The sequence below is a fragment of the Aquila chrysaetos genome, chromosome 20 (genome assembly GCF_900496995.4).
Source record: "Aquila chrysaetos chrysaetos chromosome 20, bAquChr1.4, whole genome shotgun sequence".
Lineage (NCBI taxonomy): Eukaryota > Metazoa > Chordata > Aves > Accipitriformes > Accipitridae > Aquila > Aquila chrysaetos.
This window is the reverse complement of record NC_044023.1, coordinates 6,881,369-6,906,960: the sequence shown is the minus strand read 5'-3', so window position 1 is coordinate 6,906,960 and position 25,592 is coordinate 6,881,369. Positions and strand designations below refer to the sequence as shown.

At 42.2% G+C, this 25,592-nt stretch overlaps 1 protein-coding gene across 3 annotated transcripts in view; it reads right to left on the bottom strand.

Annotated features, from left to right (window-relative positions):
• Positions 1 to 25,592, bottom strand: part of SFMBT1 (Scm like with four mbt domains 1) — an 85,252-nt gene that overhangs the window by 34,779 nt on the left and 24,881 nt on the right. The window contains exons 1-2 of one of the 3 annotated variants that reach the window (XM_029996215.1): positions 11,875 to 11,975; positions 6,598 to 6,765 (exon numbers count right to left, since the gene is read on the bottom strand). In XM_029996215.1, coding sequence (XP_029852075.1) covers positions 6,598 to 6,625 — 28 coding nt within the window. In that variant the 5' untranslated portion in view covers positions 6,626 to 6,765; positions 11,875 to 11,975. Of the gene's footprint in view, positions 1 to 6,597; positions 6,766 to 7,193; positions 7,320 to 11,874; positions 11,976 to 25,592 lie in introns of those variants that run through there. The other 2 variants (XM_041118807.1, XM_029996213.1) reach the window with 2 other exon arrangements.

Here is a 25,592-nt window from a genome sequence, read left to right as displayed (position 1 = left end):
ACTACAGCTTCAGGTTCACCAGCAAAATGGGATGGCAGTGACATGACATAAAAGTAAAGCTTTTCATTTTCACTTTTAGACCAATTCTACCAATCTGCACAATAGCTGTCTTTATGAATGAACACGAGAGATTTCCATCTCTCGGTACAAGGAAACCCAATACCTTGTTTGTATTTGAAAATGGAGAAATCTCTGTGTATCACAACCACAGGGAGAGCACAGCAAAGATTATAGGACACCAACATTTCCTACACACTCCGACTTTCTTAGGACAGGTGGTAACTGTTCTTTCAAGGAATAGTAGCTTGAGTAGGAAACATTACATGTCGAAAAAAAAAAAAAAGAATGAAGTACTGCTACATGCCCATATCAGACCCATGGACATGCTGACAACCTGCTAAGTACGCTTCACAGCAGTTCTTAGTACTTGAATAGAGAGGGGCAAATATTTGCCCAAAAGTCTGAGCTACATTCAATTGTCTAAAAACCCTACAAGTCTTGAGTGTAAAGTAGGTTCATTTTATCTTCAAACTGATTGTTAAGCTTATCTTTGACTTTTCATTGTACTTCTAGGAATTATAATTTCCCAAAATTTAGAAACATATATTCAATTAGCTTTTGTTTGCTGATGACAGTATCTGTTTTAAAGGCAGCTCTTATCTCTCCCAAACCCAATTTCACTTTGCTATTTTTAAACAACCACAGTTGGTTATATTGGCCTTTCATAAGCCTCAGAGCTCAAAAAATTCAGAGCTTGAATGTCACCATCACTTTTAGGGGATAATTTTTAACTTACTGAAGAAATAGACCTGGAGAAGGGCAGAAGCAAGTAATTTTATTTTTAAAAAATTTTGAGGGAGTAAAGAGGTTAAGGAACACACCACAGCTGTTTGCAAATTAGGGTGGAGTTGATCAAAGCTTTGGCTGCAAGTCATTCTAAGAAAAACATAATTTCATTGCAAAATGTTGTTAAAACAGATTTCTTAACTCATTAAAACAGCATTTTACTTTAATATACCATAAAAATGCTTAAGTCTACAGCTGCAGAACCAAAGTGGGAAGAAACATCAGCTTGAACACATCCATAATCAGTCGAAACCAAGAGCAAACTTTGTCTGATTTTTCTCCTGCCTAGAGAAAGCCAGCTCACCCTTTCCCAAAGAAAAGCACCCAGCTGCTAAACAGCAGCAACAACCCCACTTTCATCCAACTCCAAGAGCACTTTGTATGTAAAAAGCACTGCTTGCAATGTCTAATGCATTCCTGCTTGAAGGGAAACATAAAGCAACGTGACTGCTCTGTGCTTTTTAGCAAGTTTGAAAGCCAAGTAGCTCGACCTGGGAATACTACACGGATCTTGAGGCTTTCCAGCCGTGCTCTTTACCAAGCCGCTTGCAGCACCAAGTCTTCAATAACATGTTATCATCAGATAACTGTCTAAGGGGCAGTTAAGCTCCTTAAATGAGGCACAGGTCACTTAACACACTGAAAGGGTCAATTAGTAACTTATGTTGCCACTTAATTGCTGCAAGGAGCTCCTGAGAAAGCCAGTTTGCATGCTGCTCCAGCTACTCTTTCGCCTCTAACGACAGTTAAAACCAGTTCCCAACTGGATCAGAGTTACCACAGGTCCTTTGTCACTCCACTCATCCATGGTCTCTGCAGCCTGGATGTTTTCATATCCAGAAGAGCTGTTTCCTTCCAGGTCTGCACTGTGGCGAGAAGGGCTCGGATTGCTTTGTACTGTACAGTACCCAAATCTCACCAGCACACCCAGACGCTCTCTTGCAACTCATTTTTCACAGAAAAAAAAAAAATCACAAATTCCTGTCCAACACTCATTGCAAATTTAATACTCCTCCTGCTTTATTTTAGGGAGTTTTGTTGAGTCAGAGGGATTTTTTTAAGAACTTTTTAAAAAAAGCACCCAGAACTTTTGCTGTTCCATTCATTCATAAGAGTTCAACTCAGCTTGCATTTACACTTTACTAAGGTTTTACAATTAAATGAGACTAGGTGATTAGCCTCCGAGCATGCAGAGCTGGGGAGTTCAGGTGCTTTCCTTCCTTTAGGAGGCTGGCACAGCTGAGGGTCATGCTTAGCTATAGGATTTAACAGATCTATCTGCTGCTTCTCACACACGGCCCTGCCACAGCATTCCAGGTTATTTAGCGCAGCGCTTACTTAACTGAATCAATGTGGAACATGAAAAGTTCGTTGAATAAAGCTCCAAGCAAAAATGCTGTATGAGGTTTCATAGTGAGAGCAGTAAATTAGTTTTTTTAATTGTGGCATGTGGTAGGACTACATAAACCATGAAAAAATCTCAGAAATCAAGTATCTATTTTTCAACATCTGAATGCAGAAACACTCCAAGAGTATGGTGAAGGACCATCTCTCTGGTAAGGCTCATGCTACCTGGAAATCTTTGAGAGTCAGAATGCAATCGCTTTTCTGGTTTTATTGTCAGGACAGTTGCAGCAGAGCAGGGCGTTTAAATCAAGCCTTTGATCTAGTCTGTTGGTATTTTTTGCAAGACCCTATTGCAAGACTCTCGCAGGTTAGCAGATCCCAGGATACACAGAGGACCAGTTTAATGAAGCTACATTCCTGAGGGGCCATATGTCTGTATTAAATGTCCTGATCAGTCTGAGTTCAAACTGCTCAATAAAACCTCAGATATTTACACCAGAAACTCTCACTACTGTGACCAAACTTGCAAATTTGTATGGCAGATAAGAAGCAAAATCATATTTAATCCATTTAATCCTAAAGCACAATTTATTAATCTAATAAAATGGGTGTACACATATGTACGTTTCTCTCTTTCTCCCCATATTCTTAATTGCTGTAAGTCCTAAATTAATTCAGCTTTCTACTACACCAAGATATATTTTCCTATATATGGTGGGTTGACCCTGGCTGGACACCAGGTGCCCACCAAAGCTACTCTATCACTTCCCCCCTCAGCTAGACAGGGGAGAGAAAATACAACAAAAGGCTCATGGGTCGAGATAAGGACAGGGAGAGATCACTCAACCAATTACCGTCACAGGCAAAACAGACTCAACCTGGGGAAAATTAACTTAATTTATTTCCAATCAAACCAGAGTAGGGTAATGAGAAATAAAACCAAATCCTAAAATATCTTCCCCCCAACACTCCCTCCTTCCCAGGCACAACTTTACTCCCAGATTCTCTACCTATCCCCCCAGCAGCGCAGGGGGATGGGGAATGGGGTTTACGGTCGGTTCATCACACGTTGTCTCTGCCGCTCCTTCCTCTTCAGGGGCAGGACTCCTCACACTCTTCCCTTGCTCCAGCGTGGGGTCCCTCCCACGGCAGACAGTCCTCCACGAACTTCTCCAATGTGGGTCCTTCCCACGGGCTGCAGTTCTTCATGAACTGCTCCAGCGTGGGTCCCTTCCATGGCGTGCAGTCCTTCAGGAGCACACTGCTCCAGCGTGGGTCTCTCGTGGGGTCACAAGTCCTGCCAGAAAACCTGCTCCAACGTGGGCTCCTCTCTCCACAGATCCGCAGGTCCTGCCAGGAGCCTGCTCCAGCGCGGGCTTCCCATGGGGTCACAGCCTCCTTTGGGCATCCCCCTGCTCCGGCGTGGGGTCCTCCCCGGGCTGCAGGTGGAGATCTGCTCCCCCGTGGACCTCCCTGCGCTGCAGGGGACAGCCTGCCTCACCATGGTCTTCCCACGGGCTGCAGGGGAATCTCTGCTCTGGCGCCTGGAGCATCTCCTCCCCTCCTTCTTCACTGACCTTGGTGTCTGCAGGGTTGTTTCTCTTACATGTTCTCACTCCTCTCTCCGGCTGCAGTTTCTGTGCCCCAGCAACTTTTTTTCCCTTCTTAAATATGTTATCCCAGAGGCACTGCCGCCGTTGCTGATGGGCTTGGCCTTGGCTGGTGGCGGGTCCGTCTTAGAGCCGGCTGGCATTGGCTCTGTTGGACATTGGGGAAGCTTCCAGCAGCTTCTCACAGAAGCCACCCCTGTAGCCCCCATGCTACCAAAACCTTGCCACGCAGACCCAATACACTATATTAGACAGGATGACTGAGCCACACGTTAGCTCAGTGGCAAAGAACAACTTTGGCAAAGGTGGGGAAAGAAACCAGATGTGAGTCTCATCTCTGTGGCCTCACCATATAACTAGTTTCTGTCAGTAAAGCTTTTAAATCAAGCTAACATTTTCTCAGGTAAAATCTGAGAAGTGTCCTACAGAGGTTCTGTGGATAACTCTTATCCACTCTGGAGGTGAGAAAATTGTCTGTAAGAATACTAGAAGCTTCCTAGGTAGGGATATCACTTCCCATTTATCATTATTTCTACTAGCATCATTTTGAACACTACCTCTTCCTTTCTGAATTTTACCATGAATTATGTCCTGCTGCTCTCTGATGCATACAGGAAGAGAAAGAATACTGAATTGTACCATTTGGACACAAGAAGGTAGTGAAATATTAAAGACATTAGCCCTTAAAAATACCTGCAATGGAAACAGCCTACACCAGACTGTTTCGATCTTTGGATTTGAGTTAAATTCTCACTGCAAATAGTTTTCATGCATCTTTAATGTGATTTAGTTGAAGACTGTCATATTGGACATTTAAGTACATCACACTGAAGTCTGCAAGACCTTCAATTAAGTCTAACCTAAAGGTTTCTCACCCTGAAACTTAGATATATTTCAATCTGATTTTAATAACAGTTAATCTTTTCCATCTATACTGGCTGCAAGGCCATGAATAAATAAAGAGAGGATGGAATTTCAGCAGCTGAGGAAGACTGTGACAAGAATGAAAGTCGTCTTATCCCCTCGTAGTGCAGGAGAGCATCACAACCAACAACCTTGACCACTGTCTGGGTTCTTGTAGGCAGAGAGCCTGTATGTAACAACCAAAAAGACAGAGCGGAATCTCCAAAACTGCTAAAAAACATCAAGTGGAAAAAATGACACCACTCAAAGAATATGAAGGGAATGTTCCAGTAGTGGTTGGGACTGGTCTAACTCAAAGCATTTCAGGAAACAATATTAGAGGGCACAACAAAACCAGTGTGCTTATGCTTACATGTGTAGCATTTGCTGGAAACTAGCTTTGAACTCAGCAAGTAAAGCTCACTTCAGCTATTGTTTGCTTTTCACAGCCACCTGTACTCAAACTAGGCACAAATATGATGCTCAGGAAAATAGCTGTTGAGTAATTTCAATGCAGTATCAAACCCTTCCTAGCTATTCCAAAAGTACACAGAAAGGACTGTGTGACCTTTGATACCTTTTGAGGAAGATGGAAAAATGTCAATAAAGGTTCTACTATGGCAGGATGTGCCTGTGAACATCCCATCGCTGACCATGTATATATGTCCTTAGTGTTCTTCTCAGCTGCTCAAACCCTTTTCTCTTTCTTACACTACATGACAGAAGTTAGCAGTTTCCACTAGCAGAGGAAACAGTGTTTGCATGTGCCTGGAGACATTCTGCATACTTGAGCATGCTGCTTTTTCTTGCTTATTTGAGGATATAATGTTGACAACAACTTGACTGATTGGCTATAATTAATAATCAAAAAGCCTATTTCAGCATCATAAAGGAGATGATAGCATTCTGCTAAAAGCACTGTAGATTAAAATCACGTTTAACATTTCTTCAGTAACACTGACAGCAATTAGACTTTCATAAAGTAAAGGTACAAAAACTACCAATTGGTCTATGAGAAGAGCTGCTTGTTGGACAAATACCAAAGGAAAGTAATACTCAGATAAAATCCTAATGCAATTGTTTACACTGGTAACTACAAATTCAAATTTACTTTATATTAACTGTACCAACACTATAGGTAGGGGCCTCCTCAAAGAAAGGGAACAAACCACGGCAGCCAAGTCAGAAAAATGGATGGTCCCTACCCCCATAAGAGTGTACAATTCCAGAAGTGTTTCAGAAAGCTGTTAGTATCCTCAGCCACCCCAGACAATCACTTTTCCCAGCCTAGTGTTTCAAGGTGAACCAAAACCTGAGCTAATTTATCATAATATACCACTCTGCAGCAGGTTAGGAGTTGATATCTCAAGCCTATCAAAGCAGGCACACCAAGGCACATCAGAAAAACAGGACAGATTACAATGGCAGCAAACAACTTCAGTTATCTGACTTTTTAAACCAGCAGCACAACCTTGTCAAAATATTAAGAACAAGATGAACACAAGGACAGAACAAGATAATATTAACCACTTTGACAGACAAATGCCTTAAAATAGTAGTGTTAAAGCCACTGAGCTTTTCATAAGCCCATCTCATAGTGGTATCACAAAGAGGAAAGACACAGCTTCCTAAAACACAATTACTAAGGTGGGTTAGATTTTGTCCTCCTTTAAGCCAATGATACACCCTGCTTTTGAAATAGAGCAATAACAAACATAAGCCCCGTAGCCAGAATCTAACCCACAGTCATTGAAATTTGAGTTTCTCCCTGTATACAGTACACAGCATCAGACACATGCACTATGAAACATTCACTGCGCTCATCTTTGTTCCATCTCACTTGCCAAGTTTTTTGAGAATTTTTAGCCAGGGAGCTCAGCTGTACTATTACCTGCATCATACTGCTGTTCTCCATTCATCTCCACAGTAGCCCAGTGGTTATTTTGAGCAGCCAGAAGCAGGGGAATCCAAGGCTGTCACAGTTTGGTGGTCATGAGTTGCCTCCCGCCTTCAATTCTACTGGCAGCCAGGACATTCAAGAAGGGATCCTGAAAAAAACCTGAAAAGAACAACTGATAAGAAAATGTTTATCAGATTTTAGCTACTTTTAAGATACATTAAGAACATTACTCTAGCAATAACCCAAAAACTTTAAAGCAAACAAGGGCATCTCACTGCGTTTATGTATGTTTAGCTATTCCACATCCCTCATCTGCAGACCAAACTGATTCTAGAAAAAACATATTTCCTAAATCAGTGAATTATAAAGCTGACTTTCAACATCTCTTTAGCCTCCCAACAAATCCACCCCTCTCAAAAGCTCCTTCAACCCTTCCCAAGGTTAAAGAAGCAGGGAACTAACCAAGTCATGCCTTACGAGCAGGACAAAACAAGAATCCAGCTCCTTTGTCACCTGGACCAACAAAAATGCCTGAAGTCAAGAAAGCCAAACTGATACTAGCAAAGAAAGAGTACAATAAGGCTTACAAAATGTCTGCTCAGGCTGTGTGTTTCTAATACTTTAGCCATTTGCTGTCCACAAGCCTTCAGGCAATTAGCAACTCTGGTCTTGAATGGCTGTAAGACAAGTTTAAATATACGTACACATTTTAAACTTACTAGATTCTTAACAGTTCAACCAAGGAGCCATCACTTCATCCCTTTAACAGGACTTGAAGACACCAGTGAAACTGTTATGCTTTGACACAGTAGCTCATTTATTATCAAAATGTTGTCTCTTATATAAGTGGAAAAAACAATTAATACTCTGTACACCAAGAGATATACTTTGTTTTAATTTCATTTCCTTTTACCAGTCTTAACATTTTCTTTGGATTTTATGGCAGTTCATTTTACTGTATATTAGCTGGTAAAACATATTTTAAGATATTCAATACAGGTAACAGTCACCTCTCATACTGTATACTTAAAAGATGTCTGTGCTGACTTCTGCCATGCCAATGGTTCTTCAAGGAGAAGCAGCCCTGTACAACTGCAGAGGACTGCTCCTAACTACATTACATTAAAATTATGATCCTGTGGTATGAGAAAAAACAAACAAGTGATACAACTCCAGCCTACCCGTAACTCATAATCCTTCCACTCACCAAATTTTTTAAGCATCACCTTTATCGCCAAGGGACACAGCCCTTCTGCCACCAGACTCCCAAATTGTTTGGAGACAGCACGACAAGAAAATTTTGCAGTCTGTTTTGAGAAACCCACACTACAAATACAGAGGCTGTACAAATGCAGATGGCTGAACTGTTTAACGTCTTATCCTGTTACCCCAAAACAGAAACTACTGCCCTGCAGAACATCTGAGGACGGTACATGTAAAAAAAATGCCCTGAAACTGGCTGTTTTTCACACCTTCATTTTACTACATACATGCGTGTGCACGCACAGAGTGTTTTATAGTTGTGCAAGCTGAAGGTATTCCTGCCCCGATGTGTATCAGGGGAAAATAACCTAAATATATAATAAAATATATAAATATATATATAATAAAGGAGCAGAACTACACTCCTAAACATTTTGTGATAAATAGCCATAACTTTCAAACCTATTCCTATGAGCAGTTAAATCATTATTTCATTATTCATGGTAGAAACCAAGGAAGGACGCATCTAAAGCAAGCCCACTAGTTCACTGCACTGGCAATGCACTGCGAGTATTTTTCCCTTACAAAATTCTCCGCTAAAGCAAAGTTGTATAGTAAAATAAAAGCCTAGGTTACGCATTTCTTTATTAATATCACACTTTGACTGACAACTTTCTATAAATCAATGAGATGGGGCATGAGGCGGCCTCAAAAACAAGATTATTGGCTTAAAATTTCTTGTAAAAAAAAGATACTCTTCAAATATCCTTTGCATTCTTGTTGAATGTCTGGGAAGCATGTGTTTTTTCTTTTTAAGCAAGATACCAAAAATATTGTAGAGAACTAAAAATCAGGTTTTAAAAAACACAGGCTGCACTTCTCACCTAAACACATTTTGAAAAACTACATTTTAAAAAGGGGAAGGCTTACACATTTGAAAAGTCTTAAATTTTTTTGAGTTTTGCATACCTATAGTGTCTATGGAGACTACCCAATAATCCTTACAGAGGTTTTGTGGGAGGGTTCTTTTTATTTATTTATTTATTTTTAAGGTTAAAGAAACCAACTATTTTAAGTGGGCTTTTTTTTCTGCTACAGCGTGGACTAATCTGTAAGTAATGCAAGCTGCCTAGCAGATGGAAACACAAAAATCTTACTTCAAAATGAGTATCACAACTAAGAGATTTTCCGATACGATACTGCTTCTAAAGGTGCAACCATGATTTGACTTCTGAAGGTAAAACTGGACTGGACACACAGTAACTACAAATGACTAAGACACTATCCAGCCCTTCTCTCTCTGAAACAGCATCTTCCATCCCACCGTAAGTGCAAGCAGATCTTAAGCAGCTTTATGCAGGCTGCAGTTGCATTTGTATTGTCATTCAAATAAGCAGCTTGTGAAATACAGCTGGTGTGAAAAATTCTAACTAAATGTTTTTTTCCTTTGAAAATCTGTCTATCTGTTAAAAAATGAAGTATTTTGAAGAAGTACTTCTATTACAGGGAAGTTCAGGTGGGAGAGCGACCGCTTCTGCCGGCTTGCCTGCCCAGTTCCTCAGCAGCCTCTCCGAGTGAACGGAGAAGGCAGCTCCGTAATCGCCGGCACAAGGACTGGGCAGACGCCTGTGGCTGGGACCGGAGAGGGCAGCATCACTGTCCCTGCTGATAGCAGTATCTTTAGGCTCCCGCGGTCGCCATGCAAAGCAAGTTAACCGAGACGTGCCTCCACCATTCCGACAGAGAACTTGGAAAGAAAAAAAAAAGGGGGGGAAAGAACCCCCCCCCCAAACCTTCCCAAAGTACCGTAATTCCATTTTGTGGAGGATTTCCATGGCTTAATTGTAAAATGCTGCGTAGCAGGCTGCAAATGTCCTGAGCATGTCTGTGGAGCATCCAGGCTTGCTAGCTGGCAATATCATACGAGTCAAACCAAACTCGAGTTACACTTCAACTGAAAGCGAGATGCCAAAATTGTATTGTAGACTGAGCTACAGTTTTTGGCATGAATTTTAGGGAACTGCAGTGCAAAGCATTGAAAAGCCTGGCTGAAATCTCCTGTATACAACACTGATAGCCTCCTTCACATGCAAACAAAACAACAAACTTGAATAGAATTAAAGAAGTATCCACGATTAGTGCTCAGTGGTGCAGGAAGTTCTCAAGTACAATCAAAATACAGCCAACTTTAAAAATTCATTACATGTGAGAATAAAAATTTTTAAGAGTAGCAAGAGGTATCATTAAGAGCTCCTATTGAATGGTAGCTTAGTGCCACAAAAATCTACTGTGCAGAAGATACTAATATGGTTTTATTCATTATAGCTTCAGGAATGCATCTGGAAGGGAGCTCGGCTGCCAATTTCCGCTATATGCTTCTAACCTACTCCTCTCCAGCTCAGAAAGACTGTGCTCAGCATATACCTACAAGATCACAAGTTAACTCCCAATTCAGCTCTGTCTCTATGAGAAAGTTACTGAGAAATTAAGGTACCAATCTCTATCAGTCTCCTTTGGTTCCTTATGTACTTCTTCCATGCTCTCAGGACAAAGCAGTGCAGGGTAAGCTAACGCAACCGCATGTTCCCAGCCTACCCTTTCCGAAGACTTTCCTCCTGTAGACAGACTGACAGTCTAAGCTTCCATTTATTCTACCATTTATGAAATAATGCTGGAAGATGATGTCACTGGCAATCTGCACGATGCTTGGCACACAGTGAAGGACTAACCAACAAAATACTTTTTAATCATTAATCAAAATATTTCTTGGTAATGGCCTATCGTAAGTCTATCAGCTGTCACACTGCTAAGCCAAAACAAAGGCAACGCTGTGAAAAATGTCGAGCAAAGCATGTAGTCTAACAAATCTGGGGATATGCCACTGGTTTCTAATAGTGTAGTCCTGGCAAAGTACCCTCAGAATTTAATTGCAATTAAGATATTTTCAGTTTATGGGATCCAGCTCTCAATTAACTTCTATAACTAAACTAGGTGATGTAAAACTAACTTATCTTTTTTTGCAACATGGAAATATTTAAGACACACCACCCCATACCCCCCCCCCCCAAAAAAAACCCCCACAAACAACCAAAACAACAAACCCAAACCTAAACACCAAAGAGGCTGTTTATTTAAAAGATGCCAAATACTGGCAGCTCCTGTTGAAGCTGATTGATACTGTGCCCAAGTCAAGCTGGGTAGTTATTCAGGATTTCATAAGCAGCTCTGGTGTTTTACATACACAAAATTGAGAGTACTTGTAATTAGCACCCGCCATGGCTGATGCTTACAGTCTGGCACCCCAAAGATTATCTTTTGATAAATCTCGAGGGGAGCGGAGCACAAGTGCTGCTGGAACAGAGCTGATTTGGAAATACTTTGGACTCTTCAGTCTCACTTCTGCATTTCAAACCTCCTTTCAGCACATGAAATATTCAGATGTTAGCAACTGGAGGCAGCATTAAAAACAGTTACAGTTCATTAAAGCCAGATGGCTCACTTGAATATGAAAAGAAATCAAACATAAGTTGGATGTTGAATTAAAGTAAATCAGCTGGTGTCTAAGGCTTAATATTATTTTAAAACAAAGGCACATGAGACAATGGGGACAGAAGACACCCCTACAGACTGGGGAAGAAGCTACAGAAAGGATCAGGTTTCAGCGAATTCCTTCATGCAAAGGCATCCAGTAAAATCTATTTCAAAACCCTGTGTCTACCATATAGAGCTTCACTCTGCACAGACAGGCAGAAAACCTGTTGCAGAGGTCTGTCAGAGCAGGGAAGGGGTTCTTCAATGCCTGACACCTACAACTCTGCCACTGAATATGAAGATAAATCTACTGCTCACGAGGAAAGGTAAAGGTCCTTTTTGTTATTCTTGGACCATACCCTGGAGGCGGGAGGAGAGGGCGTAAATGTCGTCCCGGTCCCTATGCCCATTCACACATACAACTGTGCTTTTTCACTTCAAGGCAATACTAATTATGTGTTCCCTATGAGAGGAGACGGCACACACACTTCATCTAAAGAGTTTTTGTAACAAATTCTTTACTGTAGGACTTACAGCTGTGGCATAAACAGTGTCCTGTTCAGCACATCTTCTAATTAGGTCCAGCGTTTGCAGTGGAGATTCTTGTTGGCGTTCCAGAAAGAAAAGCTATTCAGGACAAAAGCACCCCTCTGTAACAAACTTCTGCCTGAAAAACGTTCAGAAAGAACAATGCGAGGTACCAAACACATACAGATGAGCGCCCAGCCACAGCAGCAACCCTTTCCCAGTGTACAGTTATAAATAGGAAACAACCAGTCATTCCTGTGCTTCCTCGTACATTTTAACTCAGTGACCCTTTCAGTGAATATTCCCAATTCATCTTACTAACGCACAAGTTCATCATAAAAGCTCTTCTGTAGTTAAGATCTAGAACTCTTTATGACAAAATCAGCTGGAAGGAGAGACTTTTCCTTCACAGGGAGAAGACTCTGCACCAACCCTACACACCAGCAGGCCCAATCCTGCCGCTGCAGTGGACGGAGCTCTGAAAAGCAGGGGCACAGACCCTCTCAAGCCTTAACCTGATGCTGCTGCGCACAATTGCAGTTACAACCTGTGGCCAATTCCAGATGCTCACTCGCCCTCTGCTTTTATTATTACTGCAGAAATAAGCAATTTCCACAGCCTGCAAAAGACAACGTCAAGCTTTTTTTAACCTTTTTTCCTAATCTAACAGCACTACAGTCAATGAATATAGGCCTCAGCTACCCCTTTTGCTACAAGAAAATGAGACAGTGGCTCCAGGGAGGAAGGGGGGCATGTTCAAGATTTGTATGCGACTGGGTATTTGCAGGCCACACACCTTATCAACGTACAAGCAGATCTCAGCTAGCCAAAATGCAGTTGCGGGGTCCTCTACCCTAGGAGATAAGCCAGGCAGAGAACATCAGGCCTTTGGAAAACACATTTGCACCCTCTCCACCTGGCCTTACTGAGTCTCTGCCGACCCCCGTCACTGATAGAAGAAAGTTAAAAAATGGAAAGGACCATCTAGGATGACAACTTAAGTGGAAGTGTTTTAAATACCAGTAGATTCTATTTTTAAAAAATCCAAAATCTATAGCACAAATGGAACCCAGCATAATAAACTATTCAGGTAGGAGCCACGTTTATTTTGGGTCCACTTACAATGTGTAGTACTTGATTCCTCATAAACATTTTAATGAAGTCCATTACAGGTATACTGGTGAGTTTTGTACCACAGTAGTTTGGAGTACCCTTACTTAGTATTTTCAGCACAAAAAAAGTAGGATACCTAGTAAGCAAATTTCTCAATCAGAACCAAAATCAACAGCGCTGGAGAAAATTAACTTTCAAGCTATTCAGTGCAAGTTTCATTCACTCTTTTGTAGCAATGCACTTGTAGTACAGAAACATCCAACCCCCCCACATTAGGGTCTGTACATTTCCTTAAAACAGACATATCCTTTTGGGGGAAAATGTCAGAGACTCTGGCTAGACACTGCTGTCAACTCAGTGGAAAGATACAGCTGATTACCTGCCATAGCAAATCAGCAACTACCTCCATCAGGGTGCAACGGCAGATATTTGCCTCCTTTGAAAAAATCTTACCCTTGAAATCAGGACTGAGAGAGGCAAAAGCAAACAAATATTCAGAACAGCATTCAGTGTAAGAAATCTTTAATATATGTGATGGTAAGGAACTGTTTAAAATTCACAGATCAGCAACTGTCTTCCTGATCATTCCTGCTACACTCGGATAAGCAACTCACCAAAACCCCACAAAGCTGCGCTGCCGCAGGAGCGTGCAAGCTGCCAATGCTTTGCTCACTCTCCTCACTCCATTCACACTGCAAGAGCAGGGCAGGCACAAAACCAGCCTCTGTGTAATCTGCCACATGCTTCTGTGTTTTGTGATTCAACAACCACATCAACACTTCTCTAAGCACCCATTAACTGTCCTTCCGTACCCACAGCACCAGAAGGACAGTACACAGCTGTCAGACCAGATATTCAAATTATTTTCTTGAGAAGCAAAGTATTATACACACCTACTTCTACACCCTTCCCTCTTGCCCCATCCCCCTATCATTCTCCCTGCTGGAGCCCTCGGCAGAGGTCCTACTTCTCCAAGAAAGGGTCTCCAGAGTCCCATACTTCACACAAACTCCTAGTTCTCTAAGCCTTTTAGAGTCAAAACAGGGTTTAAGACCTTTCTTGTAATTTTGTCTTCTCTTATTTAGTCACTAACAGCTGGAAGCCTGGATAACACTCAAGATATTTTCTAACTTTCTGTTGTATAAACAAAGTAAGTATCTCACAAGCACATGCCTACCTAGTATCTGACCCTCCACAAAACAAAAGACAAAGTGGAAGACTTCTCACCATCTCCAATTTATGCTGGAATTCCAATTTTTCAAGCCATTTTAACTTATGTTCTGTGATGAGCAAAGATCAATTTCAGTGGCTTTTGCAGGAAAGAAAACCTCCTGCCACAAAGGCCTTGGCTCAGCACTGTTAGCACACTCCAAATCTTCCCAAGACAGCCCTGCAAGGCCCAGAAAGTAGACTACAGGTAGGCCAAATAAAGTTTGATGCTTCTAGAACAAAGTAATAAAAATACTACCAATTTCATTAGTCACAGCTGCCGAAGGAATTATCCTGTCTAACGCAGAGAAGAGAAACCTTTGGCTGACTTGCAGTTCTTTAAAGCGTTATTTTTACACACACGTATGGAACAGTAGGTCTAGACACAGGAGCTTATTTGCTTGCTTATGTAAGGATTTATCAAAGATAAACAGATCATTGAATCGCCCTTTACTGCAGGTATGATCACCAACATTTTCTCTAGACCATCTTGATAGCATATTGGATGCTCCAAAGCAAAAGCAAAACCTTCCTATATTATTCCTATATTTAAAAAATAAATTACAGGGGCAGCTATATTTCCACATTTTTTGCAATTGCTAGACCAATTGTAACCAGATGTAGTCTGAGTTTACCACCATCCGCTATCGCCCCTCTAACCTGTCTCTTACAGTCAAATCATACAATTTTGCTCTTTTGTAACAGGCCACAGGTGCACCATCCTGGTGACCAACCCTTCTTCAGCAGCTCTGGCTGCAGACTTCACCTTACGTAGTTATGTTCCGTCCAAGGACCACAGTAGTAACAAACCACCAACTCTCCTTCATGAGAAATTATTATTTCATCAAAAGCAGTCAAAATTTCTGAAATGTCAACCCCTCTAATCTCTCTCTACCAAGTCTCTACTCCTGTAACTTACTTGGGCTTTGTCCTTGCAAGGACAAAAATTGTGTTTGTCTTAACACTCGACTCCTGCTCCTTGCAAAGGAAGCTTTCCTAGAGGCATGGCACAGGATTCCTGCAATCCCTTTCATCTTTTTGCCTGCCAAGAGCATGCTCAAGTGTTCTTATCTGAACAGCTTCTGTATGGCCTCTGAGAACAAAACCCATTGAACATGAAGATTATGTATGTATATAAATGCAAATAGGAACTACTATCACCAGTTAAATTAATTGTTAAAACATACTATACTTCTCTATCACACCTGCACTGCAACCTCTGCTCATGGACCAGTACTCGTAACAGTTCCACCCTTCCGTTTTCCTGCTACTTCCATTAAATCTGTTTTAGCAGAAGAGAACTCCAAGTTGTTCATCCCTCCCATTGCAACAGCAACACTTGAGACTCCTCAAGAGACCTGCATTTAAAGAACACACCTGTACTGGGTTTGCGTGGCAAGGTTTTGGTAGCATGGGGGCTACAGGGGTGGCTTCTGTGAGAAGCTGCTAGAAGCTTCCCCAATGTCCAACAGAGCCAATGCCAGCTGGCTCCAAGACAGACCCACCGCTGGCCAAGGCCAAGCCCATCAGCAACGGCGGCAGTGCCTCTGGGATAACATATTTAAGAAGGGAAAAAAAGTTGCTGGGGCACAGAAACTGCAGCCGGAGAGAGGAGTGAGAACATGTAAGAGAAACAACCCTGCAGACACCAAGGTCAGTGAAGAAGGAGGGGGAGGAGATGCTCCAGGCGCCGGAGCAGAGATTCCCCTGCAGCCCGTGGGGAAGACCATGGTGAGGCAGGCTGTCCCCCTGCAGCGCAGGGAGGTCCACGGGGGAGCAGATCTCCACCTGCAGCCCGGGGAGGACCCCACGCCGGAGCAGGGGGATGCCCAAAGGAGGCTGTGACCCCATGGGAAGCCCGCGCTGGAGCAGGCTCCTGGCAGGACCTGCAGATCTGTGGAGAGAGGAGCCCACGTTGGAGCAGGTTTTCTGGCAGGACTCGTGACCCCGTGGGGGACCCACGCTGCAGCACTGTGCCTGAAGGACTGCACCCCATGGAAGGGACCCATGCTGGAGCAGTTCGTGAAGAACTGCAGCCCGTGGGAAGGACCCACGTTGGAGAAGTTCGTGGAGGACTGTCTCCCGTGGGAGGGACCCCACGCTGGAGCAGGGGAAGAGTGTGAGGAGTCCTCCCTCTGTGGAGGAAGGAGTGGCAGAGACAACATGTGATGAACTGACCATAACCCCCATTCCCCGTGCAGCTGAGGGGAGGAGGTAGAGAATCCGGGAGTGAAGTTGTGACCGGGAAAAAGGGAGTGGTGGGGGAAAGTGTTTTAAGATTTGGTTTTATTTCTCATTACCCTGCTCTGGTTTGACCAGAAATAAATTAAGTTCATTTTCCCCAGGTTGAGTCTGTTTTGCCTGTGACGGTAATTGGTTGAGTGATCTCTCCCTGTCCTTATTTCGACCCACGAGCCTTTCGTTATATTTTCTCTCCCCTGCCTAGTTGAGGAGGGGGAGTGATAGAGTGGCTGCGTGGTGCTTAGCTGCTGGCTGAGTTTAAACCACGACAAAACCTTAATGTTCTTACATTACCAGAGAAGTTCTCAGGAAATGTAAAAAGGGCAAAGGATCTGCTGTGGAGAATCAAGAACGTAACCATCGGTAGCAACCCAGGCTTGCAGTAAGTCGCGTGGCTCCGGAGCATGCTCCACACCTTCCAAATGAAAGTAACTACAGGACTGCAAGCACCTCTGCAGAAGAGGTTAGCCAGCCTGCACCACTGCAGTCCACTGCAATAATAAACATACTTTTTTTATTCCAAGGATTTATTTAAAAAAAAAGCCTCTGTTTATGACAGCTTCCCAGGGTTTACACAGTGCCCAAAACCAAAGTAGGCAGCGCATTGCACACACTGCTCTCTTCGCACCAAACCAGCAAACCCCAAAGTTATTGACAGACTTTTAAATCATTGCTTTTTCATGCCCAGACACCTTCAGTACTCGGACAGGTATCCACATAATGTACTTACACAGCAGCACCCCAGATGCACTCCCTGTCCCTTTAGCAGAGCCCTTACCCTGCCTGCAGCAAAGGAAACACATCTGCGGCACCCCAGCCCGCACTGTGGACAGAGGCGGTTGGGTCAACGCAGCCAGCTGCAGGACAGGCGCAGGGTCCCGTCACCGCCTGGCCAGTGCACAGCCGATGCAGACACAGCTTGCTTCACAAGCGAACTTAGGTCAGAGCCCCTCACATCAGGTTAAATACAGCAAGTTGATGCCATTACACAGACAAATAAACAAAAACCTCGCAGCAGATTGAAAGGTTACAGCCTGGCAATCCTGTTCTGCCTCAAAAATGTGGAAATGTTGTCTGTGAATGTGTATTTTTATCAGCATAAAAATATTTACCAGAGAAAAGGAGAATCCATTTTGTCACAAAACGACCAATGCTTGTACCTTTAATACAACCTTTTATTAGAGCTACTTGTTCATCATAGAAAAAAACAAAAACCAATCATCTATTTAACACAATTCTGCCGATACAATATGTGGTGTTTATCTTCTTTCATTTAGGTTATGCCAATTTATGCCAGTTTTGCCATCCCAACCCCTGTCTGAAGTCCAGCTGCTTCCAGGATTTGACTTACCACCTGGATATGCCTGACTATACATGTAACATGCCTAAAACTGGAAAGCCTGGTTAATAAATGTCGAAACACTCAGGTCCAGCTCAACAAATTACGAGATCTGTCTTTTACAACCTGTGCTGCACTACCCAGCTGGTAAAGCAATTTCCATGAGACTACACGTTAAGTCCAGGTGAGAATGTAAAAGTCCCAGCTCCATTCCCAGCTAATTCAGATGCCACCGGACAGCCGGAGCACTCACTTGCCAGGTGAACAACATACAACAGGGTGTCTCAAAAAGTTCCTTTGTATTTATAACTGGTTGCAAATAGAAGCTATTAATAATTGCTTAGTTTGATTCGTCAACATTTAAAACAGTGGGGTTTTTTTGCCAAGCCATTTGGGTTTAGTTTTGCTTTTTAAATGCAAAATCTCCAGTGTTATTCTGCTTTCTCCATCTACTTTCTATGGCATACAGACTACAAGAATATTGGGGGTTATCGGCCAAATAAAGAAACCAGACAGAACAGACTGCTCTGTTTTCATTGTTGACTTTTTATTACATATCTTATAGCACAAATACAACTGCCTGAAGTTACAAGCTGGATAAGAAGATGAAGGAAGAATGTGAAGTTCCTGCTGCTCCCAAGTCCCAGACAACAGCTCGGCAACTTCTTATCCTCTGTATAAAGACATGCAGCATGAATGAGTAAATATTCTCCCAGTAACATGTAGTATAATTCAGGGTTAGATAAAATAGAGCGCTCAGATGGAAAGAAAATTACTCCTACCTCTACTTCTGAATCCCTAGCACATTTAAGCATCAAATCCCACACGACATAATGATGTGATACAGATGGCTGCCCAACAGAAAGTGATAAGCAAGAGTTAAACTGCCAGCAGCAATGTAACAGCCATGAGATTAAGGGACTCTTTAAACTTAGTTTGAGCAGCCTTTAAGTGAAATGTACACCACCACAAACAGCACTATGAAATATCTGGTTTCTCAGCTTCCCCACAGTAACTACATAAATGGGTACAGTACCCCGGTTTAGACTTTTTAGGTGAAACGACTAAACTTTTTGTCAGAGTCACCCCCAGTCTCGTTCTTCTGGCTTGAAATAAAAATGCACAGAACTCATTTGGATGCTGTTCAAGAGACAACTCTGAGCCAATGCCAAGATTTGAGATCTGCAGTACAGAGCCCTAGAGAGCAACCTGTGGAGAGCTATAGGTGGCAAAGCAGACTGCATAAGCACTTAACAACTATTAGCTCCAAAAGAAAAAAGAAAATCACACCCTTTCCATGGTCTCAAGGAAGAGCACTTCCATTGCTAAATGATAGAAGACAAAGCACCAATGGATGAACATAATTAAGGATATCAGCTATCCACTATGTGAGAGAAAAGTGTTTTAAACCAAAAGGTACATTCATTGCACATATATTTTAGGCAATTACCAAAGATACAAATTCATCTGTAAGTGCCTGAAACATGAAAATTACTGGAGAAATCTGCAAAAATTCACCTGTTAGAACACCAGATTGGGAAACTAATTTCAATGCATGAAGGATGTCAGTCCTGCAGATAAAGTATGAAGGTCAATGCAGTCTTAACAAAGTTACAATAAATAGCTCCATAATACTGTACAAGGCTTGATTTATTCAAACAAGCCCTCTTTGCCCACTCATATTCTGTGCATACGTTATAGGAAAGTCTTTGAATAAAATCTGAGCAGGACACTCAACTTGGCTTAGCACTCAAGTCATGTAAAGGGAAAAAACCCTGCACTATCTTCCAAATCCTTTTTTGAAACTGAACTCCTATTCCAGAGAACCACCTAACGGATGTCACCACTGCAGACAATACAACAATTAAAGGAAAAGAAATGGAGGGGGAAGGAAGGTACTTTGCAAATATGACATTTAAAAAAAAAGTCAATCATATAAAATGCTTTTAATATGTAAAAGCATACTCCTACTTGTTTCCTTCCTTTGTCATGTCATTGAAATAGTACACGATACACAAAAAGGTATTATATTACAACCATTTCTCAGAAGAGCTCCTAAACTACAAGCTACACACAGAAAGGGCAACTCTCCCTCAAATGCCAACATAACCACAGGACAAACTCAGACCCCATCAGCCAGTGAGGGCTCACACCACCTCCAGACATTCGAGATGCACAATAAAGCCCAGCTTAATACCAAGGACATTTATTCCCAACAAGGACACTCTCTACCCCACAACACAGAAGTTTAAAGGTTGGGAGCTAAACACATTGACATCTAGTTATAGATCCCATCTTCTCAGAGCAAGCAGAAATCCAACACATCTCCAACGCAACTGGTACTCTTTGGTGCACGTCACTTGTGAAATTATAGCCAATCTCCTAGATCTTGGTTTAAAAATAGACTTGCTGGTTTAACCTTAGGTTCCTATTTTTAAAATATTGGCACTGATATTAGGGGACAACAAAGGGAGTGGCATCTCATTCATACTTCTTTACAGACATGGAGCGTCAGGCTTCCTTCCCTGAGCAAACAACTAACCCCTGTTAGTCAAATTGTCAATGGCAGGCCAGAGTAAAAGTATCTGGTTTCAAAGGTTGTAGTTTTGGTACCATATAATTTCAATTTAAATAATTCAAGTTTAAATAATTTCAATTAAAAAAAACTTAACAAAGACTCTGTATTTGGTTTTTACACACGCTAATGATACTTGAACATATAGTCTATACACACAGACGCAACTGCAAATTGAACTGCTGTCTAACAGACAGAAAACTTATTTTAACAAGCAGCAGCACTAAAAAAAAACCCATGAGTGCAAATAAAAGCTGCAGAAGCAAATAGGACACAGTTTTATCAAAAGCACTCATCACAACACATTGAATGGGATCAAAACAGACTCGGAACTCATAATTTTCCTTATGAAGAAATTAACTTACTCCTGGGTAGCCAGTAGAGGTCACAGAACAGGGAAATAAAACAGGGAAAGCCTGTGGCTGCACAAGTTGCCTTTGGCAAGTGAAACCGAGTATCATCTTCCATAGCAAGGATTCTGTGCTAACTACTATCAAGAAGTAAGCCTCAACCTACCAAGTGAATTCAAGTGCTGGAGCTAATACGTTTGGGAAGTGATAAACGGAAGCAGGATTTTAAAAAGTGACAACCACACCCAACGCTCATTTAACACACTCTACAAAGCCACCTCATCATCAAGACCATCAGCGCTCAGGCCTTGCTTTCAGAAATGCTAATAAGCAGTTTTTCATTTCAGACGAAACCTAAGAGTAAATGACACAACAAACTTTCAAGAGTCAGGACTCCAGGCCTGTTGTGTCATTTTCTTCACGAAACTGTGTTTCAGACTACAGCATCGCTTCAGGACTTCTATGCCTCAGGTTTTTATTTTCATAGCCTAATCTCACTGTTTCATTACCGTGAAAGGCAATGTCTCATTACCACAGAAGCACTGGCACACTACCAAACAGCATTGCAGGCGGCAGGTGCCGGCACTATCACAGCATCTGCAACAGCCCGGCTCTGCACTCCCCTCTCCCCACCCGCTCCTCGGAGCCAGCAGCGTGCACAGACCCCTCCTGCTCCGCAGCGCAGGACAGGCTCCAAGCAGGGGCTGCACCTCCACTCCTCCTTCCAGCCACTGCTGTTCCTCCCTGGGGCCCAGCAAAGCACCGCTGCCTCACGTGCAGCGTCAATGATCTCGTGATGGTACTACACAAGGAGAAAGAGGATCAACATCACAGGATGGAGTGGACATTTGTAGCAGTTGAACGTGAAGGTACCATCTTCCCCTGCTAACAGTTCACTGCAAGGAGAACTCTTAGTGCCCTGCACTAAGTCAGCCTGGGGCCAAGGAGCAATGAGGACATCCCCTCCCTCATCCTCACAGCCCTGCGACCTGTGACAGACCCACTCTTCACAAAGATCACTACTAGCACAGTACAGAAATACCAGCAGCACAGAAAATTAAATAGTAGCAGGTTTCACTTTTTCCGTAAGGATATGTTCTCTTCTCCTTCCCCCGGCAGACCAGCTCAAGCATCAATTCAATGCACACTACTTGTACACCATTCAAATGACAGACCTTGACAGGACTACAGTGATTTCCTACTTACAGGCATTCCCTAATTGAAAAGCAAAAACATGACTGTGAATTCCCATCTTAAAACAGAGGGGAAGCCAAAAACAAAACTATGATTCTGCATGGCACCCAACGGGGAATGTATCTCAAAGTCTATGTCCCTTTGCTCAAGTCTCCAAATGTAAATATAAGAACTTCTAATTCCATTTTTATTAAATATACTTGCTTTCCATCGGAACTATTTGAGTAAAAATTGCCACCCCAAGTTAGAAATCCTAGATGAGGCAAAATTCAACTTCCTACAATGCATATTTAAAGATCCCTTAACAAAAACAGTGTTGAAGGCAGGTTATCCTACATCCTAACTTCCACCAACTCTTCAAAAAAAGCCCTCTACAGTTTGAGTTTGGCAGTCAGATCTTTACTTTGATCCCCAACTTGTTTCATAGGTTTCCTGTGCACTCTTAAACAGCTACAGTGTTGCTGTTATCATGAGATGCATTCTGACCTGAGCTGCTCCATATCTTCCAAAGATAGCGTCGCTGATGAAATGTCACAGTCCCTGGAGAAGTAGGAAGTCTTGAGTATAATCACCTCAAACTAATCTAATCTAAGTTACTTTAAAACTGATTCAACAAGATTCACCAGCCCAGCACAGGATCTATCACTCCCACATGACAAATGATAAAACTGCAGACGAGGTTACGTGATTTCCCTGCAGGTCCAGGAAAGCCCATGGTGGAACCAGGATCAGAAGCAGCTCAGCAGTCCGATGTGGGGCTGTATGAGCTGCTGAAGTGGTGTACCTCTCAGATACTACTGGGGCTTCAGATTTTAGCAGCAAAAATAAGTGTATTTTCCCCAATGGTGACAAATATGACTTTATTGACACTGCTCAAATGCTAACAGCAAAGCCAGTGATACTGAGTAACTAGACAGAAATACCTGAATTATTTAGTAGACAGTGCAGAAGCACCAAACAAGCCAAAGCATAATGTGACCAAGAAAAGAACGAGGGCGGGGGGAACAACAAAAAACCCAAGAGCTATTAGTTTTCCCCTGAAGAGAAGAAACAGCTGACTGCATGACTGCTGGATTAAGACAGCAGCCATGGCAGAGAGGAGGGTGCAACTACACGGCCAAGGACGGTGTCATGCAGCACTGCTGCTTTTTGAGAGCCAACCACTACACTGACTGAGCTGCAACATGAGACAACATCCAAAGACTTTTTTTTTTTCTTTTGGAAAATCTTTCTGAAACACTACCCAAAAAACCAAAGTACTCCTTGGCCAGTATCAGAGAAGAAGGGGAATGGAAAATGCAAATTTCAACCACTCCTTTTAATAATCCTGCAGAGAAAATCCTGACCAACTGATCACGGCTAACATTTCTTCAAAGGGAACATTTCTTCCTCATTTAACTTACAAAACTCTGTCTCCTGCAAATGACATTTTATTTATAGCTGTGGTATTTGCTGTATAACTGATTGGGGAAGGCTGTAAATGAGCATCATTGCATATATATGGAAAACAATGATAAAGCAGTCATCAAAAAGCTACAGAAGATTTAAATATTCAAATACGGCAATCTGCATAACCCCCACCTGAATTTTAATTTTGCAGAACTTTTTTCACAGCTTTGTGCTGTAGATGATCTGTGCAAGCCATTTCTTTTCCACAGAAAAATGGCATCTTGCACTTTAAGAAGTGTCCACCAATTCCCAATCATACTTACTTTAATTCTTGGCGTGAAGGTAAAGGAGGATTTGCCGTAGGAGGACAGGTTATTTTTTCAAAGTCTAAGTGCTCAAGGCAAGAAGGCAAAGATAAAGACACTGATGAGCCACTGTAAGGTTATGGTGGCACTGAACTGCATCAAGGCTCCTCACCTGCCAAGCAAAACAAGGTTGTAACTAGCAGCTCTCTAAAATGCAAGCTATCAAAATGGGAAGGAGAGGAAAACAGTGCTGCAGAGCTAAGGGAGATCAGACATCATAGCGAACCAGCCTTTATATTGGAGCAAGGATTTCCAAAGGATAAAGAAGACCAACTCGTGGAGGACCCCACAAAGAACAGGCTTGTACCAAGCAGGTCAAAAAGATGTATTCACAAACTGGAAGGCTAAATTAACATCTGTGAGCCTGCCCATATGGCAGGTTTGGACCTGGTATTACTAAGAAAGCACTTTAGCTAAAACACAAAACAAAACAAAAAAAACAACCCAAAATGAAAAACCAACTGTCTTGCAGCCTTGCAGAGCAATGCAGTGCTGAAGGCCAGAACATACAAAACCATACATTTGCGCTTCATATGCTGCAAACACAACAGGTAAGGGAGATCAGGAGCTTTTCTTGTTCAAACCTTATTCTGAAATCTTGACCAAGGCAGATTCTGAGCAGTTTTTCTTTCCAGGCCACGGGATTTTAAATGTTATCTTCTGCGTGTGCTCATTTAGTGGTACTAGTTAGTTTTTCAACATTTTTGATCATAGAGATTGACTGTTGCTTTGGAAATAGCACTGTTTCATCCTTAGTGCAGCTTGGATTCAAAAGTGGGAACACCAGACTATTCCTCAGACAACAAGATCATTTTTAGCACCACTCAATTCCCTGACCACAGAAGCATTGTATCATATATATTTTAAAAAGTATCATGTCTGAAAAGTTTAAATTTGGGAAGAAAAGCCTCAAGAAGGAAAGGGTGTTAGGCTCTTTCCCATGGTACAAACAAAACTGGGGAAGGGGGGAGCCAGAGAAGGAAGAGGGAAAATGGGGGGTCAGTACAAGCAATCACTGCAATGTTGTCCTAAGGATCAGAGAAACAAAAGGCAAAAGAAAGAATAAGCACCTAGAAAACATTCAGTTGCTTCAGAAATAAGATTCTTCTCTTACAAACATTAACTAGTTGGTCCAGAGATTTCCATGAAGGAGTTGGGGTCTGAACAAATCAAATGCTTTAGCAAAAGACTTGGTAATTTGTTTTACTGACCTACAACACACTGCTGTAGCAAATCTCTTCTACATTTAACATTCCTGCCCTACAAGGCCCACTTACTGGCACTCAGGGTGAAAGTGAGCACTTCCTAGATCTAAAGAATGTAGGGAAAAACCAAACCAAAACAAACCAAAATAAAATCAAATCAGGTTGCCTACACAGGTCTCATTCTGTCAAACTCTTCGCAAAAACAAAGAGCAAACAAAAACTCTTGCTCTTGCCCACACAATGGCCACCCCAGGTACACATACCCAGTTTCTTTCAGGACTAGAAGCTTTTCTTCGCTTCAGCCAAACAAATCCATCACATCGTACCTCTGTGATGTGAGAAAAGGCTCCGAGAGCAACAGCCCAAAGAGCTTATTAATTTCCTGCATCCATGAACTCTACAGCATTCATTACTACAATAAGCACTAGAAATATTTCTCACAGCCTCCTAAATTGTCAGCTTTCAAAGACTTTTACTGTTTTATCTTCAACTTTCCACACTGTCTTCACTAAATGATGGTACAAAACCCCAGACATGCTGCTACCAAGATTATTGCATTATTTAAATAACAACCCAGTTAAATTTTCATTGACGTTAATTATAAGTTGGTTCATTAGTATGTCAGTTACTGTGATAAAACTCAGTTACTGAGAGGAAAAAATCTACTGGCTGTTTCTGGCCCAAATTGGTTGCGTGCATCGTGGCTTTATGCTGGCTTAGGGCAACCCACGAGGCTGGGGACAT